This window comes from Oreochromis niloticus, linkage group LG3 (assembly GCF_001858045.2).
Source record: "Oreochromis niloticus isolate F11D_XX linkage group LG3, O_niloticus_UMD_NMBU, whole genome shotgun sequence".
In the NCBI taxonomy this organism is placed as follows: Eukaryota; Metazoa; Chordata; class Actinopteri; order Cichliformes; family Cichlidae; genus Oreochromis; species Oreochromis niloticus.
Genome location: NC_031967.2, coordinates 40,969,456 through 40,987,247, shown reverse-complemented (window position 1 = coordinate 40,987,247; position 17,792 = coordinate 40,969,456). Strand labels below are relative to the sequence as shown.

Below are 17,792 nucleotides of genomic sequence, written 5' to 3'. Positions count from 1 at the left end.
ATTGGACTGGATAGTGCCACACAGCAGGCCATTGTACCTGCCAGGTAACTGTAACTTAAAAATGCTCCAACACCAACAGCATGAACACGGTCCAGAGGTAGAGCTGGGCGATATATCGAATTTTTTAAAAATATCGATATATTTTTATACGAGATATAAGATGTGACAATATCCTTTATATCGATATAGTCTATGTTACGTTATAATTATAGTTGCGGAGCCGCAAGTTTGCCTCTCTTTCGTCCACTTTTGTCTTTACACAACGTTACTCGACCTCGCCTCTCCTTCACTGAACACAACTCCCCCTCCTCCCCCATCGCTTCACCTGCAGGCAGCGACAAGATGGACACGGCAAATCTCCGTTAATGAGTTACTGTGCATCGCCCCGTGCGTGCGGCTGGAGGGCGTCAATGTGTTAACGAGCTAACCACGCTAACGAGCTAACCACGCTAACGAGCTAGCCACGCTAACGCCATGCACGGCCTGAAATCCTTTCATTTTCTCAAAAGTTGACAGCGCGCCTTTTGTATGAATTCTGGTTGTGCTTGATGACCGCGAACCGATTTTATGTGATACACAGCGCTCAGCAATCTGTCAAAAAATGTTCTAGTTCGACTTTGGTAAGCTACGGAGCTGCACCGCTTGATGGATTGTCGGAGCATTACGGCTACCGAGGAGCCTCGCGGAGTAATACGTACTGTGCTTCAACGTAATATTACCGTATTGTGTGTGTATAAGGACCATAAATGGCACCTGTTCAGAGACATGGTTACGAAGCGGATTTCAAACTCCAGGCTGTCAGTCACGCAGTAGAAGTTGGGAACAGAGCAGCTGTGAAATCTGTCTTTGTTATTATGCTCAGCGTCTTTTAGTTTACATTTTGACTGCACAATTGTGAGCTCTTTGTTATGCACAAAACAACATAGTTTTCTTTTATTTATAGAGCATCATTATTTAATAAATGCAAATAATTTATTTTTGAGTAGTTTTTTTCATGTACATCTATGCTGTATGTTAATAAAAGTGCCTGTGTGACATCTGGGACACAGCTTTGACTAAGAACTCTCTTTTTGTTCTTACTTTATGGCTTTAAAAAAATATTGAGATATATATCTTATATCGTCATCCAGCTAAAAAATATCGAGATATGAATTTTGGGTCATATCGCCCAGCCCTATCCAGAGGTCCTGTTCAGTTGGTCGTGGTGAGACCTAGCAGACAGCCAGGAGCTACAGTCTGTCTACAGGCACCTGTCACTCACAGTAACCACACCTCTGAATTTTAGCCTTAATATAAATAAATGTGTAATGTAAATAAGACTAACCAAGAGGCAATACTGGAATATCCATCCATCCATCCATCCATCCATCCATCCAATTCAGAGTGGCAGGGATGCCTGGAGCCTATCCCATCTGTTATAATCTGTTATATACAGATTTAGCTGATTTACACAAGCTAGCCTCACATGCCTTGACTGTGGTTGGAAGCTGGAGTATCAGACAAGAATCCATGCAGGCACACGGAGAACCTAAAAACTCCAGCCTGGATTTGAACCCATGACCTTCTTGCTGTGAGGCAACAAGATTCACACCACCAAAACCTGCAGTTTCTTCTAACAGCTACTTGACAATGGCTCCAAAATTGAGCCAATACCAGTTGACTCCTGTTAGAGCAGAAAATAAATGTGTTTACAACCTCCTACAGTTTTACTCTCTTAAACTAGTTTTGCTCTCTGTCTGGCATGGCCATACATAAACCATGGCCGTGAACTAGATCATGGTTAACCATAACAAATGAATGGAGGATGTTTATAATACACACATGTAGATTTTCTTAGGATTTTCACAACTGTATCAATCCCTGCACCTAACTTTGCTAATCAGTTTCAGTGAGTTAAATTCTGGCATTTTATTAGTAATTTTTTTTTGCAGATATCTGTGTCTATGGCGAATAACTAATATTTCTGAGTGTGCCTCTAGTGGTCAGTGGATGAAGTGCATATTTTGTCCTTTCTTTTTCTTATACAACATTAACTTGACATTCCTGAAATGAGACAGAAGCTGAAAATAAACAAACTCATGACTCCTAATTTCATAATAATGTGCTTTGTCTTTTAATTTTCTGAGTTCAGACTTTCCTCAGTGTGTTATTTCTCCTATTGAATTAGATTTTTCGAACCTGCTATTACTTAGTAAAGCAGCAGTACATGTAATCACGGGTTATTATCTCTCACCTCTGCAGCTCTGCATCTACCCTGTCGTTCAGACTCGCCTCTCTGCTTTGTGCTTGTGTGTTTGCACTCTGCCTGGTACAGCCATGAATAAACCATGGCCGTGAACGACATCACAGCAGTCAGTGTCGATGGTTAATCAGCACCAGAAAGATGACAAATCGGGTTTATATTTCAGTTAACACACAGAGAGAAACTCATAGATACAGGCAGACAGACAGTCCCTCTTTTCTGGTTTCCAGAGTTACAGGTCTCTGATGTCTCGTGCCACCTGCTGCCCCCTCACTGTCCAATAACGCCTACTGGTGATTCACAGATCTATTTCAGGCCTCGCTACCTGCCTCCTCGACGTCGACGTCTCACCTCAAAGAGCCGTCACCACCTCAAATCAAATGGGCGATTCATATGTGACAAGTCAAAGGTGTTTTTAAAGAAACACCTGTAGAATCTGGATTCATAACAGAGATAATACCTCATTCATACACTTAGCTTGTGATCCACCATACACAGCAACACAACATGACAACTTCATTCATGATTTTAGTTTATTTTGACTCAGCCTGCTTCTGAAAATAGTCACTACGGCACCAAATGTCAATAAATCTGCCACTGAAATAGTCCCCAACAAGGATAATACTCAGCTTTATTCCAGAAATAAAACTGTATATTTACAAGTCATTTTAGAACAGAGAATAGAACAGAGAGTCCAATCTGAAATTACTGGGAGCTAAACCCCACACATACTGATGCTTCTGCTCCTCTTCTATGTAGCAACACCAGATTCATCTTTTAAGTTTCCCTTTAATCCTCTGTTTCCATTTTTAATTGTTTGCCTCCTTTAAAAGGTTTTAGCTTCATAGACTTGTTCTAAATCAAGAGTTTCATCAGCATTGTTCTTATTTAGCAGTTATTATTTCTGAGTTGTAACATCTGTGTACTACACTAATTTCAAAGTACTAGCCTACACAGTCTCTTAATCTTGAATTTAGGTATTTTCCAGTCCCACTGCCACAGATGCCAGATGCCTTTCAACATTTATGAAAGAACAGGTTGTTCTTAAGCGCTCACCAGATTCAACTCTGGTACTGTAACAGGATGCCACAGTTGCAACAAGTCAGTTTGTGAAATTTCTTCCCTTAGATATACCACGCTCAACTCTAAATGGTGTTACAGTGGTCCCTCGCTATAACGCGGTTCACCTTTTGCGGCCTCGCTGCTTCGCGTTTTTGGGGTATTTTTGTGTGCGGTTTTTTGTTTGTTTGTTTTTTTTGGTTTTGTTTTTTACAGCCCATTGTGTTCTGCATCCTGATTGATTGGTTGTAGACCATTGTCAATCTCGTACCGTGTCTCCTGTACAGTACAGAATGCGTTCAGTTTGTCAAATTTACATAAATCTTTGAACGCTACCAGTGTGACTCTGAAGTGCTGTACTGTGTGTCTGTAAGTTTTCTCCCCAACAAACACAACAATGTCGATGAAACATTTTGCACCGTCAAAGACAACCGCGGGTTCCTTTGGTTTCATTCTATCTCTGGACTTATTTTTCTACGAAGGTTTGAACTTTGAGAGTGTTTAAACAAGAGACAAAAGTGTGAAAATGTTCATGCCCGTCGGAGAAAAGTGTATAAAGTGTGTAATGAGGGGTTTTACAGCCTTAAAATATCTATAATAATTGTAAAAAATAAAGTTGGCTACTTCGCAGATTTCACCTAACGCTGGTTATTTTTAGAACATAACTCCCGCGATAAACGAGGGACCACTGTATTGCAATATAGAAGTGTTTAGGAGCCACAGCAGTTCATTCACAAAGTGGCAGGTCATGTAAAGTTATAGACCAGAGTCCCTGAGTGCTGAGGAGCATTGTGCATAAAAGTCAACAACACTCTGCTGAGTCAGTGAGTCTGGACTTCCAAATTTTCTTTGGCATTAAAATCCGCACAGAAGCTGTGCTCTGGGAGCTTCACTGTGCTGGTTTCTATGGCTGGAAGCCTGACATCGCCACACACAATACCAAGCCCTGGATGGAGTTGTGGAAAGCATGCCACCGCTGTTCTCTGCAGCAGTGGAAATGAGGAGTCATGTTTCTTTATCCATCAGACAAGTCTGACGAGTCTGATGAATCTGTGTTTGGCGAATGCCAGAAGAACCTGCCTGAAGGTTTAGTTCCAGTCAAAAGAAATCTTAATTCTTTAGCGTACCAAGACAAGATGGCCAATTCTAAGCTTCCAACTTTGTGGGAACAGTTTGGGGAAAACCCCTTTTCTGTTTCAGAGTGACTGTGACCAAGTGACACAGCAAGGTCCATAAAAGCATGGTTCGATGAGTTTGACTTGGAAAAACTTAAATGGCCCTCACAGAGTCCCAACCTTAACCCCATTGAACACCTCAGGGGGGAGCTGTGGCTCAGGAGGTAGAGCAGGTCATTTACTAATTGGAAGGTTGATGATTTGCTGGCTGAACCAGTCTGCCAGCCAGAGAATCCTTGGGCAAGATACTGAACCTAGACTCACTCCTGCTGCGTTCATTGGACTGTGAATGTTAGATAGAAAGCACTTTGACGTAGAAAAAAAGTGCTTGTATGAATGTGTATGTGAATGGGAGAATAAAGTATGCTGAATGCTCAGGTAGAGTAGAAAAGAACTATACAAGAACCGGCCCTTTCAGTTTTGGATGAACTGGAATGAACAATGAATGCTTTGGGAGATTGAGATCCAGGAGCTCGCATCCAACATCAGTGTCTGACCTTACCAATGTTCTTCTGGATAAATGGGCACACTCCAAAATATTGTGGAAAGCTTGATGGGATGCCATAGGAGTTGCAGAGCATCATGTATAAGAAGATCACTTTTTACTTTGCACACATCTTTCCAACCTCTGTCACTTCCTGCTTAGATCTCTGAAACGTGAAAAACAGCCTTCGATAAATGAGTATGACACGAGTACCAATCCAGAACCAGCCGAGCCAGCTGTTCGTCTCTTTTGGATAGACTGTGTTACATAAAAACAGAGCCTGACTGTATTTGGTGCACCGGTTTCAGAGTTAACGCTGTCCTCTGGAGCTGTCTGAAACTGCAGGACGCCCTCCGTTTCTGTTGCTGTACTTTTTATTTTTGCTTTTTGCTCTGCTCTGCTGTGACCCAGTTTCTCCCTCAAGGATCAATAAACATCATCTTCTCTCTTTATCAGCACCCGCAAACGCGACGAATGTGTAGGAATTTGTCCTGATGACAGACGAGACGGAAAGCAAACATGGACAACATCGATCGGTTGTTTTGTTCCTCTCTCTCTTCCTCCTATTTTATTTTTTTACACTTTTTAATGACATCAGTGAAGCCCTTGGGGTCAGATTACTGCATGAAAATGTTATTAATATGACATTTTCATTGATTTCGACTCTCTTTAAGAACAGCGGGAGGCCCAGACAAGCACAGACACACATTAATTTACCAAAGAAGAGCAAAGATAAGAATAATTTGTGTGTCACAACTTTATTTCCTCTTCTTTCCTCTCTGGTAATCGTCCGTGATGTCTCCGATTTATCTTATGAACCTTAACAGCGCGTGACTATGACAATGACAATGAAGTGTTTATGGAAAAATAGCACCACTACCAGCTACAGTAGTAAAAATGTCTTACAATGGCACTCCGCAGACACTTAGTTGTTAATATTTCTTGTACAATAATCAGAATAACAGCTGTTTTAATAAGTGTAGGAGCAGCAGGGGCATCAGCTACATTAGTAAGAGCGGTAAAAGCAGCAGTAAGAGAGGAAGTCATTTTAATTTATAGACAAGTGAGAAGTTGTTTGACCACTTTGAGTGGTCAATAAGACTCGAAATGCACTGTGCAACTGTGGTCTTTCCCCAAGCACATATAAAAAAATACTAATTGGTACTATGCATAGAAATTTTGCAACATTTTTCAAAAATTCCATTTTTGTAGTGTGCAACACTGTCAGTGGAGGTTAAAGACTGGCCTCTGAAGGGTACAAACCACAAGCATTCAATGAAAAGGGGAAGCGCTCCAGTGACAAGCACACGCTAAGCAATTTGCGGTTCAGCTTGTTTCCCGATGACACTTTGACACTTTGACTAGAGGAGCTGGGTTATTAAAACTCCGACCTTCCAGCTTCACCTCCTGAGCCTCCATCGACCCGTACAACTGAAGGTACAACTGGATACTTGGGTTTGTTGACCTGCTCCTGCTGTGATCCTGCTGCTAGATCGCCAATAATCAATAATCAACCACTGCCCCTGAGGAGGGCTGTGGAGGAGGGTTAAGTGCACTTGTTAATTAAGCTGTAATTTAAAGTCGAACCAACAGATAAAAAAAAAAAAAAACCCACACTTTCTTCTGTTTTCTCTAACTCTGGGGTGAAGGTGGATCAATGAAGACACTCTACACACATTCATTCATCTCAAAGAGTGAAGAAGTAAACAATCCCTGCAGAGCCCAGGTCTGCAGGGATTGTTTAAATGGACAGGTGTTGACATGAAACGGTATCAAGGCACATTGAATCCAGAATCTTGAACTAAAATGATTAATCTAACAATTCTGTAAACAGGAAATGAATGCATTCATAATAACAAGCTGAAAAAAAAAAAACACAGTTACTTGAGAGCTAATGGCAAATCAATCTGACCATCGTTGCTCCCCAAGATCTTTATCCCTCAACACAACCTTATAATTTGCTTTCCTTTCAGATGGTCAAACGCTTTATTGCAAGGACTCTACAATAATACAGAGAAAACAGAGAAAAACCCAAACAATCATATTGGCCCCTCTGATCAAGTGCTTTGGTGACAGTAGGAAAGAAAAACTCCCTTTTTAACAGGAAGAAACCTCCAGCAGAACCAGTTGCAGGGAGGAGCAGCCGTGACGGGTTGGAGGTGAAGGGAAGAAGATTTGGCACCAACGTGTAGCGCGGTGTAGTTATCAGCAAGCTTGGCAAGCTGGATGAGCAAACCGCATCCATAAATGAACACTAACAATAACTAGAGATTAATAAAATACTAGAACTGATGGTGTGAACCATTAAAATGGCACCAACAGCACAGACATAGTGGAGAGGTCCACCTCCGCGATTTAAATTAGTTCAGGTGAGCTAGCTGTCAATCAAGAGCCCCACCCTGTTCTTCAGTTTCCAAATGGAGGAGCTATGGAAGCACAGTTGTTATGAAAGTGAAACATCCACAGAGGCCAACACTGTTTTTGTAACCAGGCTTTAAACATAGACACAGCCTCAAGTGGAGGCCTGTTGCTTGGGCTCTAGGGCTGCAGCTGTTGTTTGTTTTAGCAGCCGTGTAATCTATTGATTATTCCATCAATTAATCAAGTAACCAGATAAGAAATATTTTTTGTCTTATTAATGAGCAATAGTAATTATTCAAGTGAGAAAAAACAGATCTTTCAAAATCAACTGCTTTTTGGTTTCCATTTTAGAAATTGCAATGTTTAAAAGTTTAACTACAACCAAACTGCAACGACATAATAATTTACCTTTACTCTGTCTTTGTGGAAGGTTTTCTGACATTAATTCAATTTTCTTTCAGTTTTATTTAGCGGCAACAACAGTCACCTTAAGGTGACTTATATTTTAAGGTAGACCCTACAATAACACATACAGAAAAAAACCCAACAATCATATGACCTCCTACGAGCAAGCACTTTGGTGAAAGTGGGAAGGAAAAACTCCGTTTTAATGGGAGGCAACTTTTTTGTGCTGCTGAAAAATAGTGTAGATGTTAATAATGAATAATAATTCAGTGTCCAACAGACAGTGTCCAATTTGATATTGTTTCACTTTCAATCTGAAAAATGCTACGAAAGCCTTGCAATTAATATGGTCTAGTACAGCCCTTCTTAGACTCACCCCTGTTTGCTTCCATGTAAAACAGGACAGCTGCTGTCAGCCTTCAGTAAGCTGTCTAATTAAACCAATGTGACTAAGTTAACATTTTTGTATATTATAATACAACTTCTGGAGGCTTACTGCAGATTTTTCTCTGCATAAAACAAATGGCAGTGGATGGAGCAGTTAAAAAGTTCGCTTTTCTTCATGTTGGAGTTTGTTGATCAGGTGCTTTGATGAAGGACTGAAAATTTGAAAGGTGAGTGCAGGAACAGTGCTGATGTTTTGGATGTTTTCTTTCACTTGGCCTGAAATTTGGGGCACTGTGGCCATAATGTTGTTTAACTTTTTAATCACACGCTACTCCATAAATACATATCTATTGCAGGTCGGTTCTAGTCTCAAATGCAGGTGAAACACTCTTGTTTACATAGTTTATTACATCAGGGTGCAACAGAGCCATGCGAAGCATTGAAGCCAAGAATTTGGTAATTTATTTAATCGAATTACTTGATGAATAATTGCAGTCCTAACAAACTTCAATATAAGGAACCTGAGTCCCCCCCTCCTCCTGTCCTTTACTATTTTTCGCACACATGACCATTCAGCTCAAAGTCCTGCCACTTTTCCATCTGCAGCCTCACAGAGCTGCCAGCATGACTGACATCACTCCACAGCCGACATGATGAGCAAGGATCCCTGTGGGGAGGAGGCCGGGCGGACAGACACCGGGTCATACACATTCTGTCTGTTTGTGCTTCACTCTTTGTATTCATCTCACATTCAGATTCAACAAGCAGAAAACAGGCTGAAAGGTCAAAGCAGTTCCTCCAAAAACCTCCAAACAAAAACATGTCAGCAAGTGTTAAAAATAAATCCTCATTAATGAGACTGAAATCTGAGCCTGAGTTATGATTACGCTGTAATGATGGACAGATGATGGAGGACGGTAGGAGGTGGATGTGAAGGAAAGTGGAAAATGAAAAATGGAGGCATGATGATGGGAAAAAAGAAAAAAGATTAAAGAGAAGCAAGGATCGATGATGAAGAAATGGAGGAGCAGAGGATGAGTGTAGGAGGAAGAAAGAATAAAGGAAACATGGATTAAAATGATGATCAGAGGGTGGATGAGGGGATGTTAAAAAACTGAAAAATAGCACAAGGTGGGGGTGAAGTGAGAAGAGATGGAGGAAAGTCTCAAAGAAGAGGAGGAGGATGATGAAGAGTGGAGAAAAAGATGAAGGGAGAAAAAGGGAAAATGATGGATGATAGAGGAGGACTGAAGAAAGAGAAAAACAGATTTAAAAGTAAAAAGAGAAAGAAAGAAGCAGAGGGGATGTTCAGGTGCCTAAAACAAAAAGATGTTGGGGTGGTAATGGATGGATGAAAAGAAAAAGAAAGAAGTGTGTGGAGAAGGAGACAGGATGGGAAGACAGGAAAGATGGAGTGATAGAGAGACTGGAGCAAGAAGAAAAAGATGGAGGGATAGGAAGGAAAAGGAAGGAAAACAGAGGGTGAATGGAGAGATGGATAAGAAATAAGCAGAGGATGGAAGGAAACAGAGGAGAGATCAGGAGAAGGAGGTGATGCAAGAGGCACACAGAGAAAAGGAGGGATGGGGTGGAGATATGATGGCGTGAAAGATGGAAAAGATGATGGAAGGAGGACAAAAAGGAGAAAGATGTAGCAGCGTTATAGAAGAGGGATGGATAAAAATAACACGAGGAGGCGAAGAAAGTGTGGAGGAAGAATGGAAGGATGAAGGAGAAGGAAGAGGATGATGATGATGAAGGAAGTTGTTTGTATTTTAGAGGTAAATAGATTTTTAAAAAGGATGAAGGAAGATGAAGAGGATGGACAGACGGAGGATGAAGAAGAAGAAGATGGAGGGATGTGAAGGAGGAAGGAGGGAATTCCCTGTTGCGTGGATCAACAGCCAATCAGCTGCACACACACACTTTCAGCTCACACACTGTTACATAACATTACATGCAAACCTCTGTGTGTGTGTTTGAGGGGGGTATACCCCGCTTTTAATTCACACAAAACATCGCGAGAAATCTGAATATTTTACTCACAAATCTCGTTTTTATTTGAGGAAAATAATCAGTCAATTTCTTTGCACAAAAACAAATTTAAAAACACCCAAATGAGGGAAAATGTCGATTTTTAAACACTAACCTACAGCTTTTAACGGAATAAATCTGATTTCATTAAAGATTAAACGTGTTTTTGTTGATATGAGTGGATTTATGTGCAACCACAGGTCCACAGGTTTGTTTTTTTCCCCGCAGAGAAATGTACAGACACATGAAGGGAAACAGGAAGCGGGTCTCTCGCTTCTTCTTACCTGAGTGGCTTTATGGAACTGCTTCTTCAACCCCGCGACAGACATCACTTCAGCGGCGGAGGCAGCAACCACGGAGAAACGGTGTGTAAAATATTTATGTGCGAGTGTGAAAGCTGCACGGACAGCACGGAGGCTGGGACGGGAGCGAGGTGGAGCCCGAGGAGACGGCGGTAAATCCTCCGGTTCGGTTTAAAGTCAGTACTGTCCGCTTATTGTGGAGAAAAAATGTGGTGGAAACGCGAGCCAATGATCGCCAAACCAAACCCAGCTGGATCTATTTTCAGTCAGAGAGAGAGAGAGAGAGAGAGGAGGAGAGGAGGAAGAGGAAGGGCAAAGATCCTCTAATGAGAAGGTGGATCACACCAGCCTCTTCATACTGGCACTAAAAACCCATTTCATATTTATGATCTTATTCTTTTGCCCTTTTGGTATTTGTCCACCAGTGATATGATGTGTGATGTGCTTATAAACCAGGATGACCAGCTTTCAGTTTATGGCTCATGGGAAACTGTCTCCATTCAATCACATGCTTGATGAGACCAAAACTAAAAGCTGGACTTCAATGGGAAAACAAGCTTGTTTCGTCTCAACATAAAGTTCAGCCAGAGCCCAGGACACTGGGCTCTGGCTGCACACCATTCCTGAGGTAGGGCTTCAGGTCCATTCCCTGATACTGATGTTCTCCAATGTACTGAAAAGTGTTTGATTTGGCAGATGTGCACAGATGTGTCAGTGTGATGTCATAAAGAGGTTTAGCAGTGAAGCAGACTAACAGAAGCTGGAGGTTTACGTTCATTAAATCCCCGCAGCCTCACAGGACCCAGAGGTGCCTCTCCAAAGTGAGATATTTACATAAGTTGACACTGTGGCGCAGCAGCTGCAGCTACAGTTACTACTGCATTATTCAGAGAGGATCACTGTAAGTCAGTATATCTGTTTCTCTACACCTGAGACAGGTGAGCTGTCACTCACAGTCACAGTTTCACTAAGAAATAATTTCTTATACATCGACTGACTCGATGTGTTTTTATTTTACTTTTGGTAACAATTTTTTGTTTTGTTTTGTTTTTTGACCATTCACAGTAGTGGTTAGTATTAATATTGTGTGACCTCTCTAGTCACTTAAATTTTGTGGTATTTATGTGTAACCTTCAACTTCTAGAGCTTTTTCTGGTCACGTCAAACTAGGAGGAGACCCTCCAAGATATGGGGATGCTTCTCAAGATCTCCCACAAGGACATCAGGAATAATTAAAATAATCAGAATCAGAATATTTTATTAATCCCTAAGGAAATTATTTGCCTATCTATCTATCTATCTATCTATCTATCTATCTATCTTATTCAGCAACTAATAAACATTTTTCTGAGCCCCACAGGCAGCAGATTTTAAGATGATCTGAGGTGTTTTACTCTGTTTTGTTTTGTTTTTTCTCCTCTCCTCGGGATTATTTAAAGGGCCAGTTCACCCAAATGTTTACACTGTTTGCCAGCCCTGTCAATTGGTGGGTAATTAATGCAGCCTCTCCACTTTATTTGAGCATTAGCACTGATGATTTAAGGTCCAGTGTGTCCTCTACCAAAGGAGGTAATAAAGGGAGCTTGTTTCCTGAGTATTTAGAGAATATGCTGCCACAGAGGTGCTTTGGAGACAGTTTAATGGGTTAGGAACCTTTCTAAGAAGAAATGAGAGTTTGACTGCAGCCAGAAACAAAGAAACACAGAACACATGGGGAAGATGTAAAGACCTAGCAATACAAGAAAGAAGAAACACCATCAAACAGTGACCAAAACTCAGATATCAGACAGGAAACAAAACCACAGCAGTAATATTTGCTCTGAAGTTTTAGTTATCTCCCCTGACAAACAACACTAATATCTGAGCAACAAAACAAAACAAAACAAACAAACAAACAAAAAAAAAAACACACCATGGAGACTTACTGAACTTAGGGGAAAACAAAAAAGAAGCAGTTGTAAGAACTCAGAAAATGTTGCTGTGATCAAAAAGAGCTTTTGCAGATGTTAGATGAAGTTTCTGGAATCCCTGCACAAGTTAATCTCACGTTAATGGTTTTGGTTTCTGTCCTCGGAGCCCCCATCTTTCATACACAAACGATCTTCGGCAGGGAGGGGAGCCTCACGTTATTTCTGTGACGTCAGCACGTCGGCCTTCGCCACCTACGAGCGATCCCCGCGACGCCCCCTGAGCACGAGACACCAGCGCGGGCTCGTGCTGCTTGTTGGAGACGAATAATAATGATGTCACGATGCTAACGCGACCTCAGCGCGCTGGCAGGATACGAAACTACATCTGGATGAGAACAGAGAAGAAGAAGGAGAGGAGGAGGAGAGTTTAGGGTGTTTGCGTTTCAGCACCAAGGACAGCTCTTTAGGGGGTCCAATGGTGCGTTCAAACACTACTGGGAAATATCAGATTTTATTCAAGTCAAAGGAGTTGGCAAGGAGTTGTTCTCAGGAGTTGTCTGAGAACCTTCACAGACATCAGATTTGATCCAAACAGGAGGGAAAAACGACTTGAAAGCTGAAAACTTGTGTTAAATGAGCTGTTAGCAGATAAACGCAGATTAAGGACAGCAATGTGAAAACTTAAAGTTTTCATAAAAACTGTGATATCTCACTCATCTTTTCTTTTTAAATTCAGTAGTGACAGTGCACATTAGAATAGAATAGAATGCCTTTATTGTCACTATACAGATGTACGATGAGACACAGAGCATACAGAGCATCTCTTACTCAGTGCAAACATGTGGGAGAAGAAGGGGGTGCGCAGCTGTGTGTGTGTGTACAAATATACAAATCTGGAAAAAAGAGGAAATAAATATGTGATGAATAAATAATGTTGTGTATTTACAGTTTGGGTTATTGCACAGTGGTGGTGGTTTATAGAGGGAAGTCCTTGGAATGGGGGGTGGAACTGTGTTATCGGTGCATGTGTGAGTTCAGGGTGGTTATGGTTTTGGGAAGAAACTGTTCTTGAGTTTGTCAGTCTTTGTGCTGATTCATCTGTGGCACTTCCCTGAGGGAAGCAGGTTGAACGACGCAGCATTAACACAGCCATGTAAGCATGTTAGATGTAACTATTCCAAAATTTAGCACACATACAGCTAATTTAAAGCCACAGTCCGCCAGTCCGTTACATTAAACCATAAAATATACAAAAGACTTTCAGATATACAAGAGAAAAATAAAAAATATAATACATCAGACTAAAATGATCACAGGTGTGCTTTCAAAGTTCCAGTATTTACCTGCCTGTGGTGACGGCACAGTTTGTCCAAATGAGACACTCATGGTGCCCTCTAGTGGTGGCCGTGGCATATACATCACAGCCAGCCCATCGGTTAATAATTTCATTTAAAGCTCAAAAGATTCTGTTTTTCCAAAATGTTAGACTAAGTTCTTCTTGAAAAGTGGTTCTCTTGAAGAAAGTGTTGTTCCACCAGCAATGGTAAATACAAAAAAACAACAGATTCACTTAAAATTATATAAAATTATTGTTACATGGGTGGATACCATTTTAACACCTTTTAATGTGCAGTGTGAAACTAAGTGAACAGGATCACATTAAAGTGAATCCCCTCGACTGACCATTCAGCTCAAATTTAGTGTCCAATTTTTAATAAAAATAGCAGCAAACCTATATAAAAAGCGCTGAGAGAATCTGAGCATTTATTAATATACAAGAATAAAATGTGTGTAATTCAAATGTCCTATACTAAATATATGTCTACATACACTCACCAGCCACTTTATTCTTTAAAGATTTTGGTCTGTATGGCACCAACAACCATGCCATGTTCAGAGTCACTTACCTCACCTTTTGTCTCCATTCTGATGCTCAGTTTGAACTTCAGCAGGTCATCTTGACCAATCTTTACATACCCAAATGCACCGAGTTGCTGTCATGTGATTATCTGAATAGATATTTGCTCTATTGCGCGTTTGAACAGGTGTACCTAATGAAGTGGCCACTTCCTGTATAAGTGTTTTCCTGTAATCATAGTTTTTTCCCCTCTGCGTTTCACTGTACACACTGAATTTACAGCTATAAAACAATTTCATCTTCAAATCTTCACTTCTGTGGGACATAAAATGCCTTAACAAAAAAGGCTCTAAAAACAGCGCTTTGCTGCTTTAAACCCGTTCCCCTCCTTTATTTGTCCTGACAGCGAGCACTCCGAATTCACACACAGTTTCAGTTCTTCTTCTGCTGTAAATGAAGGAAAAATGAGCTGATGAAACAAGCTCTGTCATTATAAACTTCCTGCTGACGTTTCCATGTGAAGTCGTCTTAGACGTTTCTCTAGCTGGACGACACTCTCCGCTTTGATACAAAATAAAGCTCAGATATTTTCCTCTACATGCCTCTACACAAGTTCATCTCATGACTTTGAATCCCCCTGGAGATACTGACAATGAAGCACGTACATAATAATCCAACCTTTCAACTCGGATCTTATTTAGTTTTATTTATGTACTGAAATCTAATTTCTGTCATGAAGAAAGTCTTTAATCAAATATCAGAAACATTTCGTATATGGAGTTAAACATGAATCCTTGTTTCAGCTGCAGTTTAACAGGTTCAATTCACTGACAGGAAACAACATTAGAAATATAATCATCCTCAACTCATCTGCTCCACTCACACTGAACCTTCAATGACAACACCTTGGCTTTATTGTAAGTGTTAATATATGGAAACATACTGTGAGTGAAAGTGTGTGTGAAGGTGTGTATGTGTGTGTTAGTATCAGGATCAGAGAATGACAGCTGTCCTCTGTTCCAGTCCAGATTCACTCTGATCCTCTGGAGCTTCTTCTGTACTGAGAGAGCAGTGAGAGGAGCTGATGGTGAGAGTGCGTAGTATTTACTTTCATAGAACCCTATTCTCCATAATCCAGACAGTATGATTCCCTTCCTCTGAACAGACTCTGAAAATACACCCAGTCCCCACCGTATACTGTCTCCAACCTCGACATCCCAGCTGTGAGTCCCTGAGTTAAAGCCCTCAGAGCCCAAGACAGAGCAGGAATCATCAAACCTCTCTGGATTATCAGGAAGCTGTTGTCTTTCTCCTCCTGTCACACCGGTCAGATCTTCAGACAGGAAAAGGTTTGGATGAGCAGTGTTTGGGTCCAGAATGATAGGAGTGTAGGAGACCATGTCCTTCATATTGTTCCAGATGTTGAAGGTCAGGTTGCCCAGGTGTTTGGCCTGGTCTATCAGAGCTCCTGAGGGCAGCTGTGGATCATCCAGCAGCGGGCAGCGTTGTACTCTTTCCAATACATTCTTGTAGTTGTGCAGAAATGAGACGTCTTCAGCTCTCAGCTCCTCCTCTGTGGCTCTGACTGTGTCTGAAAGAGCAGCTATGTCTCTGCTCAGGGACTCCATCTTCTCCATCATCATCCTACTCTTCTGCTCCTCTTCCTCCCTCAGTGCAGCCAGCCTGGCCTCCTCTTCCTCTGCTAGAAACTGCTGAAGCTTCTTAAACTGCTCCTTAATCTGCCTCTCTGTGTGTCGGGCCTGGACCTTAATGTGTTCTGCTGTTTGATCAAACTTCACTTGAACTTCTTTACAAACCTTTAACTTCTTCTTTAAGGGCTTCAGAGTTTCCTGAAGTTCCTTCTTGTGTTGTTGTGCAGCTTCATCGATGGGTCTGAATCTGTGGTTGGTGTGTTTTTCTGAGTCTCTGCAGACGACACACACTGGCTGCTGATGGTCCAGACAGAAGAGTTTGAGTTTCTCAGAGTGCAGACTGCAGAGAGCCTTTAAAGCTCTCTGATCTCTCTCCTGTAAGAACGACTCACACAGGTTCTTTAAAGCCAGGTTTAAAGGTGGCTCATACAGTGATATTTTCTTACAAACTGGACACTCACGTGTCCGTTTTTTTCTCCACCATCTCTTCAGACAGTCTTTACAGAAGCTGTGGCTACATGACAGAATAACAGGATCTTTAAAGACCTCCTGACACACTGGACAGCAGAGATCCTCCTCTGATCTGGAAGCCATTGAGTCTGTGAGTGAAGCTGAAAACAGCAGATAGGAAGTACAGTCAGTCCTGGCTCCCCTCCCTCCTCTACTACCTTCACTGAAACTTCCTTTCAGTCGTGTTTTTGCTCAGACTCACATTCAGTGTGTGGAACGTCAGCAGCTTGAAGCAGCAGTGTGGGAGTTTTCCACTTTTCTCTCCCGTAGCTGGACTCACTCAGGCTATCTTGCATTCCAATACTCAGACATCAACCTATCAGTTTAATGGAATGATTGGTAGTCAAAATTTAGGACAAAGTGGTCACAAGTGAATCTATTCATTTGAAAAATGTATGAGATAAAGGTTAAAAAAAGTTGCTTTAAAACTGATGTAATGCAGAAGAGAGTGATAAAACTAAAAGAGTTAACCGTGATCAGAAGGAGAACAGTACTAAACAAACACTTCAGCTGTTCTGTCATTACCATCGGGCAGAGAATTCAAAATATCGGGCCAGATTGGTGAGGTGGGCCAAAAGCAACGGTTAGCATCACAACGCCAGTGTCATGGCCCTGGATGGAGCATGGGTAAGAAACTGCATTGGCTAACAGCAAATTGGAACTGAATATAGCACCCATTACTATTAATGTGATATTAGTGAAACGTTTGAGATTGCAGGGTGAAACTAACTAGACAAGACAAAGATCGACCTTTAAACGGAAGAGGGTTGCGCCCACAGGAGAGGCAGTAACTGTCCCAACAGCATTACTCCCACTGTGGTGATCCTGGGAAACTGGAAAGACTAAGTAGGTGTGTGTCTGTCAAAGTAAACACTGGCCAAAACACAGAAAGCAATACAACAAACATCCTCAGCCTTGGGCAAACCAGCACACTCACCCCAGTCACTCCGGTCTTGTTGCTCTTTTAGGTCACAGGTGTACGGTTGAACAGAGCTGGGATTAGTGAAGAATATTAGGCTGTTGTGTGCCTCCCACCCTCGTCAGCTGTGAACCTTCCTCACAGGTTTCCCAGTTTGTACTCAGTGGCTGGTGTGAAGCTCCTCAGCTGGTTGCAGTGTTGGCAATGTAGCGACGGAGCGACAGTTTCCTGCAGTTGGGGCGAAGTCTGAACAGCTCTGCTCCCTCTCACCACCACCACACACACACACACACACACACACACACACACACCTCTGGTTTTGCTAGACAGAAAGTGTGAGTGTGTGTAAGGAAAACACACACAAAAGGCCACATTAATTATTGACATGGTTTTATGACAGTGTTATCACCAGGTAGGAAAAAGAGTCTGCTGGACTTTTACCCCTACAACACACACGCGCGCGCACACCCAAACGCACTGTGTAAAAAGTCCTG

General features: G+C 41.7%; 2 protein-coding genes across 2 annotated transcripts in view; both read right to left on the bottom strand.

Moving 5' to 3' along the window:
* LOC100698524 (endophilin-A1) overlaps positions 1-10,736 on the bottom strand; it is a 50,904-nt gene extending 40,168 nt beyond the window's left edge. The window contains exon 1 of the mRNA XM_005461186.4: positions 10,432-10,736. Within this exon, the coding sequence (XP_005461243.1) occupies positions 10,432-10,476 (45 nt within the window). The 5' untranslated portion in view covers positions 10,477-10,736. The remainder of the gene's footprint in view (positions 1-10,431) is intronic.
* A 4,172-nt stretch (positions 10,737-14,908) lies between these two features.
* Positions 14,909-17,573, bottom strand: LOC100698263 (nuclear factor 7, ovary). The gene is made up of 3 exons (XM_005461185.3): positions 17,317-17,573; positions 16,582-16,695; positions 14,909-16,480 (listed from the first exon to the last, which is right to left on the bottom strand). Exons 2-3 carry the CDS (start codon positions 16,673-16,675, stop codon positions 15,084-15,086), a joined length of 1,491 nt encoding a protein of 496 aa, XP_005461242.1. The 5' UTR covers positions 16,676-16,695; positions 17,317-17,573; the 3' UTR covers positions 14,909-15,083.
* Positions 17,574-17,792: the final 219 nt, after the last annotated feature.